Source organism: Taudactylus pleione, unplaced genomic scaffold (assembly GCF_031769625.1).
Source record: "Taudactylus pleione unplaced genomic scaffold, aTauple2 ptg000503l, whole genome shotgun sequence".
Classification (NCBI taxonomy): Eukaryota; Metazoa; Chordata; class Amphibia; order Anura; family Myobatrachidae; genus Taudactylus; species Taudactylus pleione.
The window spans coordinates 731,245-747,296 of NW_028284905.1; the positions used below are offsets into that span (position 1 = coordinate 731,245).

The window sequence follows — 16,052 nt, forward strand, 5'->3', positions numbered from 1 at the left end:
CACCTGGAAAATGGATCAACACAGATTCTCTAGGAATTTACGATTAAAAGAGCACTTTCAATGTACACGCCCACATATATGTCCACTTTAATCATACATGCCTACTCTCCCAGAAGTCATGGGAGGCTCCCGATTTTTCAGGTAACCCCCTGCGACCCCCGGCAGGCTAGGCATTTCTCCCACATTCCTGCCCACTTCCATGTGAAGTGGGCAGAATTTCTACGGCGATCGCGGGTCTCTGTGTAGGGGGCGGGGCTTAATGACATGATTCATCATGAATCGCATCATTAAAATTGTGTGTGTGTAGTGTGTAGTGTAATGTGTATGTGTGTAGTGTGTGTATGTGCAGTGTGTGTGTGCAGTGTGTGTGTTGTGTGTGTTGTGTGCAGTGTGTGTGTGTAGTATGTGTGTGTGCAGTGTGTGTGTGTAGTATGTGTGTGTGCAGTGTGTGTGTGCAGTGTGTGTGTGTAGTATGTGTGTGTGCAGTGTGTGTGTGTAGTGTGTGTGTGCAGTGTGTGTGTGTTGTGTGTGTAGTGTGTGTGCAGTGTGTGTGTGTAGTATGTGTGTGTGCAGTGTGTGTGTGTAGTATGTGTGTGTGCAGTGTGTGTGTGCAGTGTGTGTGTGTAGTATGTGTGTGTGCAGTGTGTGTGTGTAGTGTGTGTGTGCAGTGTGTGTGTGTAGTGTGTGTGTGTTGTGTGTGTAGTGTGTGTGCAGTGTGTGTGTGTAGTATGTGTGTGTGCAGTGTGTGTGTGTGTAGTATGTGTGTGTGTGTGCAGGGTGTGTGTGTAGGGTGTGTGCAGTGTGTGTGTGTGCAATGTGTGTGTAGTGTGTGTGTGTGCAGTGTGTGTGTGTAGTGTGTGTGCAGTGTGTGTGTAGTGTGTGTGTGTGCAGTGTGTGTGCGTGCAGTGTGTGTGTGTGTGCAGTGTGTGTGTAGTGTGTGTAGTGTGTTTGTGTGCAGTGTGTGTGTGTAGTATGTGTGTGTACAGTGTGTGTGTGTAGTGTGTGTGTGCAGTGTGTGTGTGTAGTGTGTGTGTGTAGTGTGTGTGTGCAGTGTGTGTGTGTGTGCAGTGTGTGTAGTGTGTGTGTGTGTGTGTGTGTGCAGTGTGTGTGTGCAGTGTGTGTGTGTGTGTACAGTGTGTGTGTGTAGTGTGTGTGTGCAGTGTGTGTGTGTAGTGTGTGTGTGTTGTGTGTGTGTGTAGTGTGTGTGTGCAGTGTGTGTGTGTGTGCAGTGTGTGTAGTGTGTGTGTGTGTGTGTGTGCAGTGTGTGTGTGTGCACAGTTTGTGTGTGCAGTGTGTGTTTTTGCAGTTAGTAATAAGAGTATTGCAGGAAACACTGATACAGAGATATACTATAAAATATGAAGTATACAAGTATTCTGAGTATGCATCTTGCTCATAATTGTAAACTCTCCCTCATTGTCAGGGAGACTCCCTGAAATAGTAGTAATCTCCCTGACTCCCTGAAGAGTCTAATAATCTCCCTGATTGCACCTTACCCCATTATGTAGCTGTTATATTAATAAAACAGAGCTATATACATTCAAATGGGATAATTAGTATCAATTTCCTGTATTGGATATAAGGCACATTGGGGGAGATGCAGGGTTGCCTACCTTTAACATTCTCTTCCCGGGAGAAGCCCGGGTAAGAGATGCAGCAGGGGGCCGACGGGGGCGGGGCTTGACGATTCGCGTCATTAAGCCCCGCCCCCTCGCGGTAAAATTGCCGCGATTGGGCACAATTTACATAGGGTGCGGGGCCAAATGCTGTGATTCATGCAGAATCACAGCTTAAGCCCTGCCCCCTTCACGGAGACCCGCGATTGCCGCGGGTATTCTCCTAATTCTGCACACTTGACTAGGAAGTGGGCAGAATGCGGGAGAAATGCCTACCCTTCCGGGGGTGCGGGGGGTTACCCGAAAAATCGGGAGCCTCCCACGAAAACCGGAAGGGTAGGCATGTATGGGGAGATGTATGAAGCCCAGAAGCGGTATCAGTGCACATTATGTGCTCTGATACTGCTTCTCCCCGATGTATGAGCGGGGTTTGGGCAGTAAATGACAGGGGCGCTATTCGCCTCTGCTATTATCGACGCTGCTATCTCCGTTAGCCTAGGCCATGTAGGAACAGTCAGATCGCCTGACTGTTCAACCCGCTGTCGCTATCCGTAGCTACAGCCTGGCGCTAGCCTATACCCACAGCAGGGACAGCGCTGTCCCTGCCGCGACGGCTGCCGGCTACAGGCTGCACGCGGGTATCTCGCGATACTGGCGAGATCCCGCGCATGCTCAGTGGAGCCGGCCAGGACTGACACACAGAGCATTAGCACTAGGCAACGTGGTCTTTAGCGGGTAGCGCCGGAGGGGGTAGTTGTCGCTCCCACTCTCGGCCGATGAGATGTTCATACATCTCATCGGTTGTGCTTCCTGCTTCGCCTCGGTAAAGAGGCGAAGCAGGTATCGTTATAGCGGCACATTAATCTACCCCAATGATCCCTATGGCTACATGCATTGGGTATAAGGCACAATGATCCCTATGGCTACATGCATTGGGTATAAGGCACAATGATCCCTATGGCTACATGCACTTGGTATAAGGCACAATGATCCCTATGGCTACATGCATTGGGTATAAGGCACAATGATCCCTATGGCTACATGCATTGGGTATAAGGCACAATGATCCCTATGGCTACATGCATTGGGTATAAGGCACAATGATCCCTATGGCTACATGCATTGGGTATAAGGCACAATGATCCCTATGGCTACATGCATTTTCTGAAAAGTATCAGTGTGTTTTATCAACAAATAGATCTTACTGACTGCTATGGGGCTCGGTTACATTTGGATGTAAGGACCTCATTCAGAGCCGCTCGTAAGCGGCAGTACGTTCGTTCCGAGCGATGTTCGCCCATCTGTGCATGCGTACGGTTTATAATACGCATGCGCAAACCAGTCAGTGCGGCAGAAAATCGTTTGTACGCTATATAGTGAATGCCTGCTATTTTGAGTGACAGAATGAGGCGTATGTGGGTGGTAACAGGGGAAGGTGCTTGAAAACGGGGGAGTGGAGATCAGAACGCAGGCGTGCTTAAAGGTCAGAGCGGGCGTTTTAAGGGTGTGCATAATTAATACAGCAGCGTCATTGACCACGTCACTGGGTTATTTTATAGCCAGAACTGCTCGCAATATAGTGGTAGCAAAAACCAACCACAAGAATAGCGAGCAGTTCATACGCTGTTCGATGTACTCGATTAATCTAATAAATAGCGGACATGACGTATGATGCGAGCGGCCAGGGGGCGTTTTTATAAAAAAAACGAGCGCATGTTTTGTTTGCTCGTTCAGAGACATGGAGGCGGCAACAGACCGCAAGGAACGAACGGTTCATTTGAATAGCCACCCCCTTTTTATGAACGAGCACAAATAGCGTCCGGCTCTGAATCAGGCCCTAAGTCAGTATGATGACATGTACACGCCCATCACATGTATGACACGCCTCTCAGATGTAGCAGTACACGCCTATCACATGTATGACACGCCTCTCAGATGTAGCAGTACACGCCTATCACATGTATGACATGCCTCACAGATGTAGCAATACATGCCCATCACATGTATGACACTCCTCTCAGATGTAGCAGTATACGCCTATCACATGTATGACACCCCTCTCAGATGTAGCAGTACACGCCTATCACATGTATGACACGCCTCTCAGATGTAGCAGTACACACCTATCACATGTATGACACGCCTCTCAGATGTAGCAGTACACGCCTATCACATGTATGACATGCCTCTCAGATGTAGCAGTACACACCTATCACATGTATGACATGCCTCTCAGATGTAGCAGTACACGCCTATCACATGTATGACACGCCTCTCAGATGTAGCTGTACATGCCTATCACATGTATGACATGCCTCTCAGATGTAGCAGTACACGCCTATCACATGTATGACATGCCTCTCAGATGTAGCAGTACACGCCTATCACATGTATGACATCCATGCCTCTCAGATGTAGCAGTACACGCCTATCACATGTATGACATGCCTCTCAGATGTAGCAGTACACGCCTATCACATGTATGACACGCCTCTCAGATGTAGCAGTACACGCCTATCACATGTATGACATGCCTCACAGATGTAGCAGTACACACCTATCACATGTATGACATGCCTCTCAGATGTAGCAGTACACGCCCACTGTAATATGTGCTCATAGGTGCTGCTTTCACAATCTCCCTGAAATTCTTTTTCAAAAGTAGGCATGTGTGATCTTGCAGCGTAATGAGGGCCTGATTCAGCACGGATCGCAACTGCTAAAGCGTACGCATATGCAGACTGCCGATTGATGCGTACTGAGCATGCATACGTACGGCGATGATCTGTGCCACATTGCCGGTAACTGGAATCCCCCCCTTTATAATCCTTTCCCAATGAGCGGGAATCTGCAGACTGACGGTCACTGTTATCTGGAGTAATATCACGTGTTTGGTGCTGAAACTCTGAATAAAAAGTGTTTGTTTTTTCCTGTTATCTCCTACTATATATCAACAGTCACACATTTTACTATATCATTTTTTAATTTGTAACAAGACAGAAATAAAACTTAACAAAATGTTAATTGTTATGGATTTTAAGTTAACATATTGAAATAAGTTGCGTGGATGGGTGGAGAGAGGTAACTGGGAACGAAGACTTAGAGTGGAATATTGTTTCCTGCATAGTAAGGTAACAAACGTTTCAACATAATATTTATAACCAAGCATAACTATAAACCTATCCAATGGTTTGTTTTGTTTTGTTTCCCCTATTGTTGCCCAAAACAAACATGGCGGCTTCGGGTGTTCTGGCGGAGATGCCCGCCGGGCCGTTATCAGTAAGGGCACCACGCCCAGAGTCCTGATTGGGTGTCGCTCCGTGTAGTTAGTGCGCATGCGTCGTAGGCGCTGAGTGGGGAATTTGAATTTGTGCTGGAGCCGGAGGTAACGGCGGCGGCGGCGGCGGCGGCGGCTGTGCGGGGAGAGGTATGGCCGGTGTGAGGAGGGGGGGGGATGCGGGTACTGTTTATGATATGTACAGGGCCATGTCACGTGGTGTGGTGACCTTATATCATGCCATCTGTAGGTGTTATTCCAAGCCCATGTGTAGGTGCGTGCCAGGGCTGTATATGGGGGGGGTTTCCTGTTGCACAGACATCTGATGGCACCCTCCTGCCTACAGATATTATTTATTCAGTGTGGATCCGGTTTTTTTCTCTATATTTAGGGGGTCATTTCAATTAGGCACAAGTGGGGCGAGTTGACGTTGCGATGGCGTGGGGACGCTGCCAGCGGGCACCCCCTCGTTGCCCGTTCTCGCCCCGGACCCGTGGAATTTCGAGCAAAATTCTGCAATACCGTAAGTATGGTATATAACCGCATTTACTCGCACTGCCAGGGGAGAGCGTCTAATTGAAGCAACCCCATAGAGTGGGTCTGGCATTTTCTGTACATTTAACGTGGATTTGTCCCATCTGTATATGTATAACATGGATCTTATGTCTTCTGTATATTTAGCATAGATGTGGATCTGGCCTTTTCATATATTTAGTTTGGATCTGACTTTTACACCCTTCGTTTTAAATGTTGTATAGTGATAATATAGTATATATATATAGTATAGTACTGTGTACATCGTTGTTTTTTTTATTATTTTTCATGCTGTGTAAGGAAATTATGATGGAGAGAACCAGCGCCTAAAACATGGGCTTCCGACTGCTACACCTTGAGCAGACTTTCATATATAGTATACTATGTACATACTAGTGTCGTGACCCCTTTATGTGCTCAAACCTGTGATCCGCGAAGGGGGCGAGTTGCTATCGCAATGACGTAGAAGCAACGACACCACAACTCACCCCCCCCCCCCCCCTCGCTGTCCAATCTCACCCCTGACTCAAAGATTTTTGTACATAGCCCTACGGGGTTGCGAACAAAAATCCGCTAGTCCTCCGTCGTGCGCATGCGCCAGACGCAACGAGCGAAGGAAAGTCCTTCGCTCGTTGTGTCTGATCAAAGGGGGCGTGCTGTCGATGTTGATTGACAGCATGCCCCCTTTGGTAGGCGTGCCGGGGGCGTGCCTCCCTGACGGGGGCGTTCCCACGGGAACGCCTCCCGTCATAAGCCGGCCCACTGACATCACTAGTGATGTCAGTGGGAGTGATTTTGGCTCTGATAGAGCCAAAATCACTCCAGGGCTTCTGGTCGAAAACCCCGACCAAAGGCTTCTGGTTGCACTGGCGATGGTCAAGACCGTCGCGACCATCCTGCACGCTCATATAGGCTGTGGGTGGTGACCCACAGCTATACGAGCGTCCAGGAGGACGCTCCATTTTCATGGAGGACGGCCCTCATTCAGAGCGTGCGCTCTGCTCAGAGCGTACGGCTCTGAATGAGGGCCAAAGATAACAGGCGCACACACTGAGTACTAAGAACAATAATGGTCAAAATAATTCTGATAAACTCTACAATTAAAGTAAAAGGTTCTTAGTACAAGTTTGGCCAAAATTGTTTGACCACCCACCACGTCGAGGTGAACCCCATAACCTAATACTGAAGCTGCACACACACACGATTTAGTAAATGAACGATTGTAGTAAACGAGTTTCGTTCATTTTTTCAAGGGAAAATTGAATGATAATTGTGTACTAAAAATGTTTATTTACTAAATGTAATGAACGATTTTATTTTTTTTTAACTACAAACGATTTTTGCATATTCCCTTACTGAAAATCGTTGAGTTGGTCAGTCTGACTTAACTACAAACGTGAACGCACATGAACGATAATCATTCATCGTTTTAACTCAGAAAGTGAACGATTTTTTCAACGATTGAACAATAAACGATATCGTTAATCGTTCAAAAAAATCGTGTGTATGCACCTTTACACATTATGCCTATTTATCCAGGACTTACCTTACTGCACACACATTTTTACCCTGATTAATATAGAAAGATAATTGTCCATTCACCATAAGCTTATGCTTGTGCTGGGATAGTAAAACATATATGGAATCATGTCCCACCTTTTGTACACTATAAGGAATATTAGGCGTCACCCTCTGAGTTCTGTGACCTGTATTATAACACGTTTACCTGTAATATGTATTTTACAGCATATGACATATTTATAATGTCCAGTATAACAGGCATTTTGAAGCCAGTTTCTAGTCTGTGATTATTCTCTTCCCTGGGTCTGTTACATTATGTAAATTGCTTAATTACAGTGGTCAGGGCTGTATGCTGGGATTAATAAATTGACCCCTAAAGCATAGTTTTATTATGCCCTGAACTTACCTTCTCTTCATGAGCTGCCTAATGTCACCCTCCCCTTTCCTGCACCCAACTGCTGCCCAGGGTGACCCTCACCAGACCCAATTTCATATCTCTCTCCCCCTCTCCCTCTTTATTAAAACATCTACAAAGCAAGAGTGTAGGAACCAATGAAATTGTAGCTCATTTTCTAGAATGTGCTAGATAGCTGACAGCTGTAATCTGATTGGCTGCTGCATATATACAATTCTATTTTGGAAATGTTATTAAAATGTACCCTGGTGTCTATCCAGAGGTTATGCCGAGATCTGAGTCTGGCCCCTGAGTCTGGCCCCTACCTTTATAATACGCCTGCAATGCTAATATATGTGTAACATACAAATAATTGCTGTAAGCAGGGAGTCTGGTGTCATCACTGCAGCACTTTATAACGTACCCCGACCCCTTTCCCCATCCCCTACTGTAAGCTATTAGGGATATTATAAATCATATGGGAGTTCTGTGACCCTTCTAGGTTACAGTAGGATGTACATAATCCAATTTATAGCTACAGGTAACTTTGGTCATTCCATTATGTTTAAGTCTTTACATTTATTGTATGCTTATATAACTACCCTAGACCGAGGCACAATCCTGATCTTTATATACGATGATTCTCTTTATATTGTGTGTTATCTCTTTCCCTGCAGCCTGAATGTATGCGGCTTCTCTACGATGGATCTCGTGCCCAGCTCCCCTCTCACCACGCTGCAGACCGTGAAGGAGCGCATGCGGGGGAAAATCAATGGCGCGCTGAAGACCGTGAAGCTGCAAACGTCCCTTGCTGCAAAAATCAAGACTAAAACCTTAAGTAGGTTTCTGTAACGTACGGTCTGGTGACGATGCCGACTCTGAAAGTGCAGCACTCGTTACAGAGCTTTCAGCTTTTAATTACGAGCCCTTTAAACACAAAAACAAACAAAATAGAACCCATAGGGATAAAATTAGATTGTAGGGGCGCTGCCAACGATGGGTCCTCCCTGGATGTACCGGGAGCAGCGTGTTCCATTAGATTTATAACAATTTTTTGATGGTCGATACATTTTGGCCGCGCTAGTGAAATTGACGGGAGGAGAAGGTAGGGGATCCTGCGAGTGAGCGGATTGGCTATGGAGGGCAAAAATAAGTTCCGGTAGGGTGAGGCGGGATACGAGCCAGTTCTTCTTGACCAAAGGAATGCCTTTACATGGGTGCTTGTAGATGTCGCTCCCTACCTGGGATCCTGCTATGCAGGTGCTGTGATGATGGTGTGAAGGCCTCCATTGGATCTTATTCACGTCCCCTTACTAGTCCGGTCATCGCTCGTCCAGATTACCTCTAGCAGAGGAAGGGTCAGTGGAGGTGAGCGCATAATTCGGCTACAGCCGACGAATTCTCATCACTACAGTTGTAGTCCGTCTATGTACGTGTGGGTGCAGCCCTAGGATAACACGGCATCAGTGCGAGTCAGTGTTCTCCCCAGGCTGTTTTTTGCGGGCGCACCACCCTGCAAGGAACATCCTACCGCCCGGCACTTCCCCCCTCCCCAATGCACTGCGTCCCCTGTTGCCTGGTCACCCTCAATGTGTCTTTGTTGCCATGGACACGGATGCTGGATGTGTCGCCGAGCTGCGTTGATGTCGCATGTTCTTCTCATTGGAGGCACCCAGTCCGCCTGGCATCCGTGTCTGCCGGCAATAAGGACATGTTAGCGAGGGTTCTGTGCGAATGGATGCGGCGCATTGGGGTGGGGGGAGTGCCGGGCAGTGGGTTGTACGGGAATGTGGCGCATTGGGGCAGGGGAGAGTGGCGGGTGGTGCAGCTCTGGCCTGTCACAGTACAGGGTGGTGTCAGGCTGGAGGGCAGAGATCCCTCCCCCTGTATAAAAGCAAGGGCGCGCTGTTTGGGCAGGAACAGTCACCTAAATACATTAGAGAGTACCACTGCGTCCACTCTCTCTGTGTAGGAGTTGAAGAGAGAATCTGTGGGGTCAGTGTATCTGGGACCTGTAGTCATTCTGTGGTGCCAGCACTAAATAACCTGATGCTGAGGTCACTAGAGGGACCAGATCCTCCAGACTTTGATCATGAAAAAGCTGCAGACGACTGAGCCTCTAAGAAGAAGAGAATTAATATATAAAATGTTATTTCAAGTTGAAATCATTATACGGTCAGGTCAGGGTTTAACCATTTTATTATGCCGAAGGCCCCCACCGGCTACTTCCTGATGCCACCCGGCTGGAAACATTTTCTGGGGAGAACACTGGATCGCTTCCATCATATTACGACTCTGTTGCACCAGTGAATGTCTCCTCCCTTCCCCCATAATTGCTTCTGCCTACTTACACCTCCAAGAGTGTGCCCCTGCTGCTCCTGACCACTGGAACTTCCTCCCTTTCCCTGTCAGACTCTCCACCTTTCTGCAAAATTACAAACTAGCTCTCAAGACCCACCTCTGTGATTGGTGGATTCCTGCACAGACAGTGATATTACAACAGCTCTCTGTCTGTGTTTCAGTCTGTGATTGGTGGATTCCTGCACAGACAGTCAGTGATATCACACCAGCTCTCGGTCTGTGTGATTGGTGGATTCCTGCACAGACAGTGATATTACAACAGCTCTCTGTCTGTGTTTCTGTCTGTGATTGGTGGATTCCTGCACAGACAGCCAGTGATATCACACCAGCTCTCTGTGTTTCCGTCTGTGTGATTGGTGGATTCCTGCACAGACAGCCAGTGATATCACACCAGCTCTCCGTCTGTGTGATTGGTGGATTCCTGCACAGACATTGGGTGATATCACACCAGCGCTCTGTGTTTCCGTCTGTGGCAGATGACATCAGGGCACCCTAAATATGTGTGTAATGTAGTGGGGAGGTGACACCTTACATTTCCCTGAGCTGCAGAGAACTTTTCATATCTGAAAAAAATCATTTCGGGGTTTTAGTCTCCTTCTAACACTGTTATTGTTTTGTTTCTCCAGACAGCTCCTCTTTCCTGAAAGTATCCCTAAAACACAACAATAAGGCTCTAGCATGCGCTCTATCTGCCGAGAGACAGAAGTCAAGAAAACTGGAGAACGACAAGATGTTCCTACAGAAGGAAGCAAAGATGCTGAACTTCCAGAACGCTCTGCTGAGACAAAACCTGAGTATTGTGGTAAGTCAGCCAGGCCTGTAGCAGCGACGTTCCCTGAGTATTGTGGTATGTCTGCCAGGCCTCAGCATCACCCCCTGAGTATTGTGGGCAGTCTGCCAGGCCTCAGCATCACCCCCTGAGTATTGTGGGCAGTGTGCCAGGCCTCAGCATCACCCCCTGAGTATTGTGGGCAGTGTGCCAGGCCTCAGCATCACCCCCTGAGTATTGTGGGCAATGTGCCAGGCCGCCTCAGCATCACCCCCTGAGTATTGTGGGCAGTGTGCCAGGCCGCCTCAGCAGCATCATCCCCTGAGTATTGTGGGAAGTCTGCCAGGCCGCCTCAGCAGCATCATCCCCTGAGTATTGTGGGAAGTCTGCCAGGCCGCCTCAGCAACATCATCCCCTGTGTATTGTGGGAAGTCTGCCAGGCCGCCTCAGCAACATCATCCCCTGTGTATTGTGGGAAGTCTGCCAGGCCGCCTCAGCAACATCATCCCCTGTGTATTGTGGGAAGTCTGCCAGGCCGCCTCAGCAACATCATCCCCTGTATATTGTGGGAAGTCTGCCAGGCCGCCTCAGCAGCATCATCCCCTGAGTATTGTGGGAAGTGTATATAATGGCTATGGTTACCATGTTGGATAGTAATATATATGTATGTGTAGGGCATTTCGGGAGAATCCCTCCCTGTGTTGGATAGAGAAGGAGGGGTGTGAATGAGGCTGTGGTAACACTACTACTAGGGTGGTATATGAATTGCAGACTGGTGGGGTAGGGGGTAATAACCAGCATTGTTGTGAGAACATTTATTACAGAAGAGAGCGGCTGGTAAATCCATTATTGTAGAGGACTTTCTGACTCATTGAATACTTGTTCCCAGCTGCCCCTGGAGTGTTTCCCATGCTGTACATAGGGCATTGTACATCATGACGAGGCAGATTACAGGATGGAGGCAGAGTAGGGGGCTATGGCCACTCCAACTGACCATGGCCTGGACACATCCCCTCCGTCACGCCGTTTGTTCATGTGCCCAGGAGTCCCAACTTTCTCATGTAAAAGGCTGCAGCTCAACCCGCTCCCCTCCCATGTTTTCTGCTGTATGCTGGAAATTCCAGGTTTTATGTTAAAGCTGCAGCTTATTGGCTAAACCCAGTGGTTCTCAAACTCGGTCCTCAGGACCCCATACAGGTCACGTGTTCCAGGTTACCCAGCAGGTGTATTCCTCACTCACTGACACATTTCCCAGGTCACCCAGAAGGTGCACAGGTGTATTCATTACTCACTTACACATTTCCCAGGTCACCCAGCAGATGCACAGGTGTAGTCATTACTCACTGACACATTTCCCAGGTCACCCAGCAGGTGCACAGGTGTAATCATTACTCACTGACACATTTCCCAGGTCACCCAGCAGATGCACAGGTGTAATCATTACTCACTGACACATTTCCCAGGTCACCCAGCAGGTGCACAGGTGTATTCATTACTCACTGACACATTTCCCAGGTCACCCAGCAGATGCACAGGTGTAGTCATTACTCACTGACACATTTCCCAGGTCACCCAGCAGGTGCATAGGTGTAATCATTACTCACTGACACATTTCCCAGGTCACCCAGCAGGTGCATAGGTGTAATCATTACTCACTGACACATTTCCCAGGTCACCCAGCAGGGGCACAGGTATAATCATTACTCACTGACACATTTCCCAGGTCACCCAGCATGTGCACAGGTGTAATCATTACTCACTGACACATCTCCCAGGTCACCCAGCAGGTGCACAGGTGTAATCATTACTCACTGACACATTTCCCAGGTCACCCAGCAGGTGCACAGGTGTAATCATTACTCACTGACACATCTCCCAGGTCACCCAGCAGGTGCACAGGTGTAATCATTACTCACTGACACATTTCCCAGGTCACCCAGCAGGTGCACAGGTGTATTCATTACTCACTGACACATTTCCCAGGTCACCCAGCAGAGGCACAGGTGTATTCATTACTCACTGACACATTTCCCAGGTCACCCAGCAGGTGCACAAGTGTATTCATTACTCACTGACACATTTCACAGGTCACCCAGCAGGTGCACAGGTGTATTCCTCACTCACTGACACATTTCCCAGGTCACCCAGCAGGTGCACAGGTGTAATCATTACTCACTGACACATTTCCCAGGTCACCCAGCAGCTGCACAGGTGTAGTCATTACTCACTGACACATTCCCAGGTCACCCAGCAGGAGCACAGGTGTATTCATTACTCACTGACACATTTCCCAGGTCACCCAGCAGGTGCACAGGTGTAGTCATTACTCACTGACACATTCCCAGGTCACCCAGCAGGAGCACAGGTGTATTCATTACTCACTGACACATTTCCCAGGTCACCCAGCAGGTGCACAGGTGTATTCATTACTCACTGACACATTCCCAGGTCACCCAGCAGGTGCACAGGTGTAGTCATTACTCACTGACACATATCCCAGGTCACCCAGCAGGTGCACAGGTGTAGTCATTACTCACTGACACATTTTCCAGGTCACCCAGCAGGTGCACAGGTGTATTCATTACTCACTGACACATTTTAAAAGATCCACAGGGGGAGCTAATTATTTCACTTGCGATTCTGTGAGACCTGGGAAACATGTACTGTTTGGGGTCCTGAGGATCGAGTTTGAGAACCAGTGGGCTAAGCTATAACCCCTTCCCTCCCTCTTATACATACTTGGTCTGTTTTTATATTTGAGTATATGAATTATTGTGGTGTACAGCTTGCTCTGCATTTCTTATCCATAGTGCTTTGTCTTCTGCTCAGTAGTTCTCCACAATGGCTGCTCGCGTTAGTGCGTTTATATGGTGGCTTAAAGTGATCTATTTAGTTTAATATGTAACGTGTACGGTCTCTCCTCCTGTTACAGAACAACATACTAAAGGACATTGATTTGTTCATGAATGTTAACCTGCCCACAGCCATTGAGATCAGCAGCACAATGGAGGTACGTAGGGGGTCTTTGTGTTTTTATTTTTAGCGAACCTGACCATGAACCAATAATGAGATAAAAACGTTGTCGTCATCATTTTTGCAATGACTATAGAAAGCAGATTTTCACAGTTCATTCCCATGTAGGAGACTTTTGGGCTTAGCATGGTGCAATGAGCCCAGGATAGTCATCAGTCAGGTGTTGGCACACCCAGCACATTGCAGCATGCTATTAAAGGACTGAGCATGGTCACTGAGCATTATAAGGTGGTGATGTAGGGATCATGGCTGGAAGTGGTCTCTCCGGCCAGCAGAAACTTCCTCCAGAAAGTCAGGCTGGCCAGAGGTATAAGTGGAATAAGGCAGCAAAATCACGGAGACCTGGAAAATACGAGACTCCATAAACACAAATAAAAGCGCTGCGTCCTTCATTTACAGGTACAGAACACTTGTGCCACTATAATCTGCAAATATTCTGCCTACAGACACGTCCTCAAACGCCTAGCTTCTGTACAACATGCGCCGCGAGACAAAAGAACCGCCAGGTCCTGTCTAACGCTGCTTGCGTGGAGCGACTTTTTCAGCAGAATATGCATCTTAGAAAACTGATGCGACAAACCGCTTCAAGAGACTGCGGTGATTCATTTGATTATTGACACCTACCGCGGACCTCGGCGTGGAAAAAAGCCGCGGCCGCTGCCTCGTAGCGCTCTGTTCACAGATTCAGACTCAGTCGCTCGCAGATATACAAGTGTCGCAGAGCCAATTAGTCAGCGCAGTTTGTCATATCCAGGTGCGACTAAGACGCATTTTCAGACAAAAAAGGCGCTTGGCACGAGATGACTCAAACGGGACCTGGCGCGGCTGCAGCACTAGCGTATGAGGACACATCTGTAGGTTAATGATTCCCATAAATAATAATAAATAAGGCTGAGTGCGTCAGAAATGTAAAACCTGTATTTTTGCAGCTTATTGACCCGTCGGCTCCCTGGCTGACCTGTCTCGTGTCCGTCTGCTGTTCCCTGTTTAGCCTTCAGATCTGTCATTAGATGGAAGAAAGAGCGACCGCTTCAGTCACCAAAGTGCCGGCTCTCGGGATGCCTATCAAGGATTTAGGTAAACCCTTTGGGTGGAGTACCTTCATTTAAAGACTTGGGAAGAGGGATCCTGTATGGACGGTATGAATTAGGAGGGTTTAGTTTACCTGGAAATCTGAGCTCTCTGTGCAGCCTGGGAATACGGACATAAAATACATCATCTGGCAGCAAAGTTAAGTTCTTGTACATGATTTTTTTTTAAACCATGATTCCTGTTTTGTACTGTTAGACTGACAGGAATGGCGTTAAGGGTCCCGTCCAGCTCCGTGGAACAACCGATACACAGTGTCCCGGCAGAGATACCGAGTGAGGGTCATCCTATCATGGCTTCACCATCTACAAACTCCAGAATGGTCCGAGAGAGGTCTGACCAGCAGCCGGAGACAGAACCCTACTCTGTAGCTTCCAAAGGTAACAAATGAGAAGTGCTTGCCACATCACTGCACTACATTAAATGTAAAATAAAAAGGTGTGTGTGTGTGTGTGTGTATGTATGGTTGGGTCTCCCATATCCAAATGTACCGAAATACGGAATATTTTTGGCATGACTGAGATAGTGAAACCTTTGCTTTCTGATGGCTCAATGTACACAAACTTTGTTTAAAGCACAAATTATTAAAAATATTGTATAAAATGACCTGCAGGCTGTGTGTATAAGGTGTATATGAAACCTAAGTATGTACACAAACTTTTTTTGATGTACAAAATAATTAAAAATATAGTATAAAATGACCTGCAGGCTGTGTGTATAATAATACATAAATGCATTATATGTGTATATTGGTCCCATTCCCAAGATATTTCATTATTTATTGGAAATTATCCAATATATTCCGATATCCAAAATACCCCTGGTCCCAAGCATTTTGGATATGGGAGACTCAACCTGTAATATATATATCTCTATCTTTTTTTTTTTTTTTTTTAACTCCAATATTTTTATAAAATATTTATTATGACAAACACGTAAAGAAAAACGACATAAAATAAACAAATAAAGAAACGCATCCCAACAAGCACTATTGATATCAAGAGATAATACAAAAAGTAAACACGAGCAGAACTTAACAAGGGCAGTGAGTATTCTTAGAATATATATATATATATATTTATATATTTTCTTACTTAAAAATTTAATTCTAAATATATATGTATTTTTTTTTTTTTTTTTTTTTAAGTGTTAAGCGGATCCATTTTGTTGGAGGGGATATAGGGAGAGTGTTAGATATCAAGACCATAGAGATGGTCCACAGAGAGCGATGATCCAAGCTCAACCTCGCAGACGGCCTCTGCGGAACACGTAGTCTTATTCTAGGGTGTTCTTTGGCCCAGATGAACTGCGCCGTATTATGTTGCAAAAATTTGAAAGCATTTGGGGGGACATGGACCAGAAGTCTTTGAAATGGAATTAAAATCGGTGGGGGACGTCCATCTTGATAACATTGTTCCAACTGATCCAAGAGTTGTATTGATTTACTCCAGTTGTCTA

At 46.9% G+C, this 16,052-nt stretch overlaps 1 protein-coding gene across 2 annotated transcripts in view; it reads left to right on the forward strand.

Annotated features, from left to right (window-relative positions):
* Positions 1-4,971: 4,971 nt before the first annotated feature.
* SGO2 (shugoshin 2) overlaps positions 4,972-16,052 on the forward strand; it is a 33,166-nt gene continuing 22,085 nt past the window's right edge. The window contains exons 1-6 of one of the 2 annotated variants that reach the window (XM_088450021.1): positions 4,972-5,043; positions 8,020-8,180; positions 10,330-10,505; positions 13,405-13,482; positions 14,497-14,582; positions 14,793-14,974. In XM_088450021.1, the coding sequence (XP_088306147.1) occupies positions 8,045-8,180; positions 10,330-10,505; positions 13,405-13,482; positions 14,497-14,582; positions 14,793-14,974 (658 nt within the window). In that variant the 5' untranslated portion in view covers positions 4,972-5,043; positions 8,020-8,044. Of the gene's footprint in view, positions 5,044-5,227; positions 5,417-8,019; positions 8,181-10,329; positions 10,506-13,404; positions 13,483-14,496; positions 14,583-14,792; positions 14,975-16,052 lie in introns of those variants that run through there. The other variant, XM_088450022.1, reaches the window with a different exon arrangement.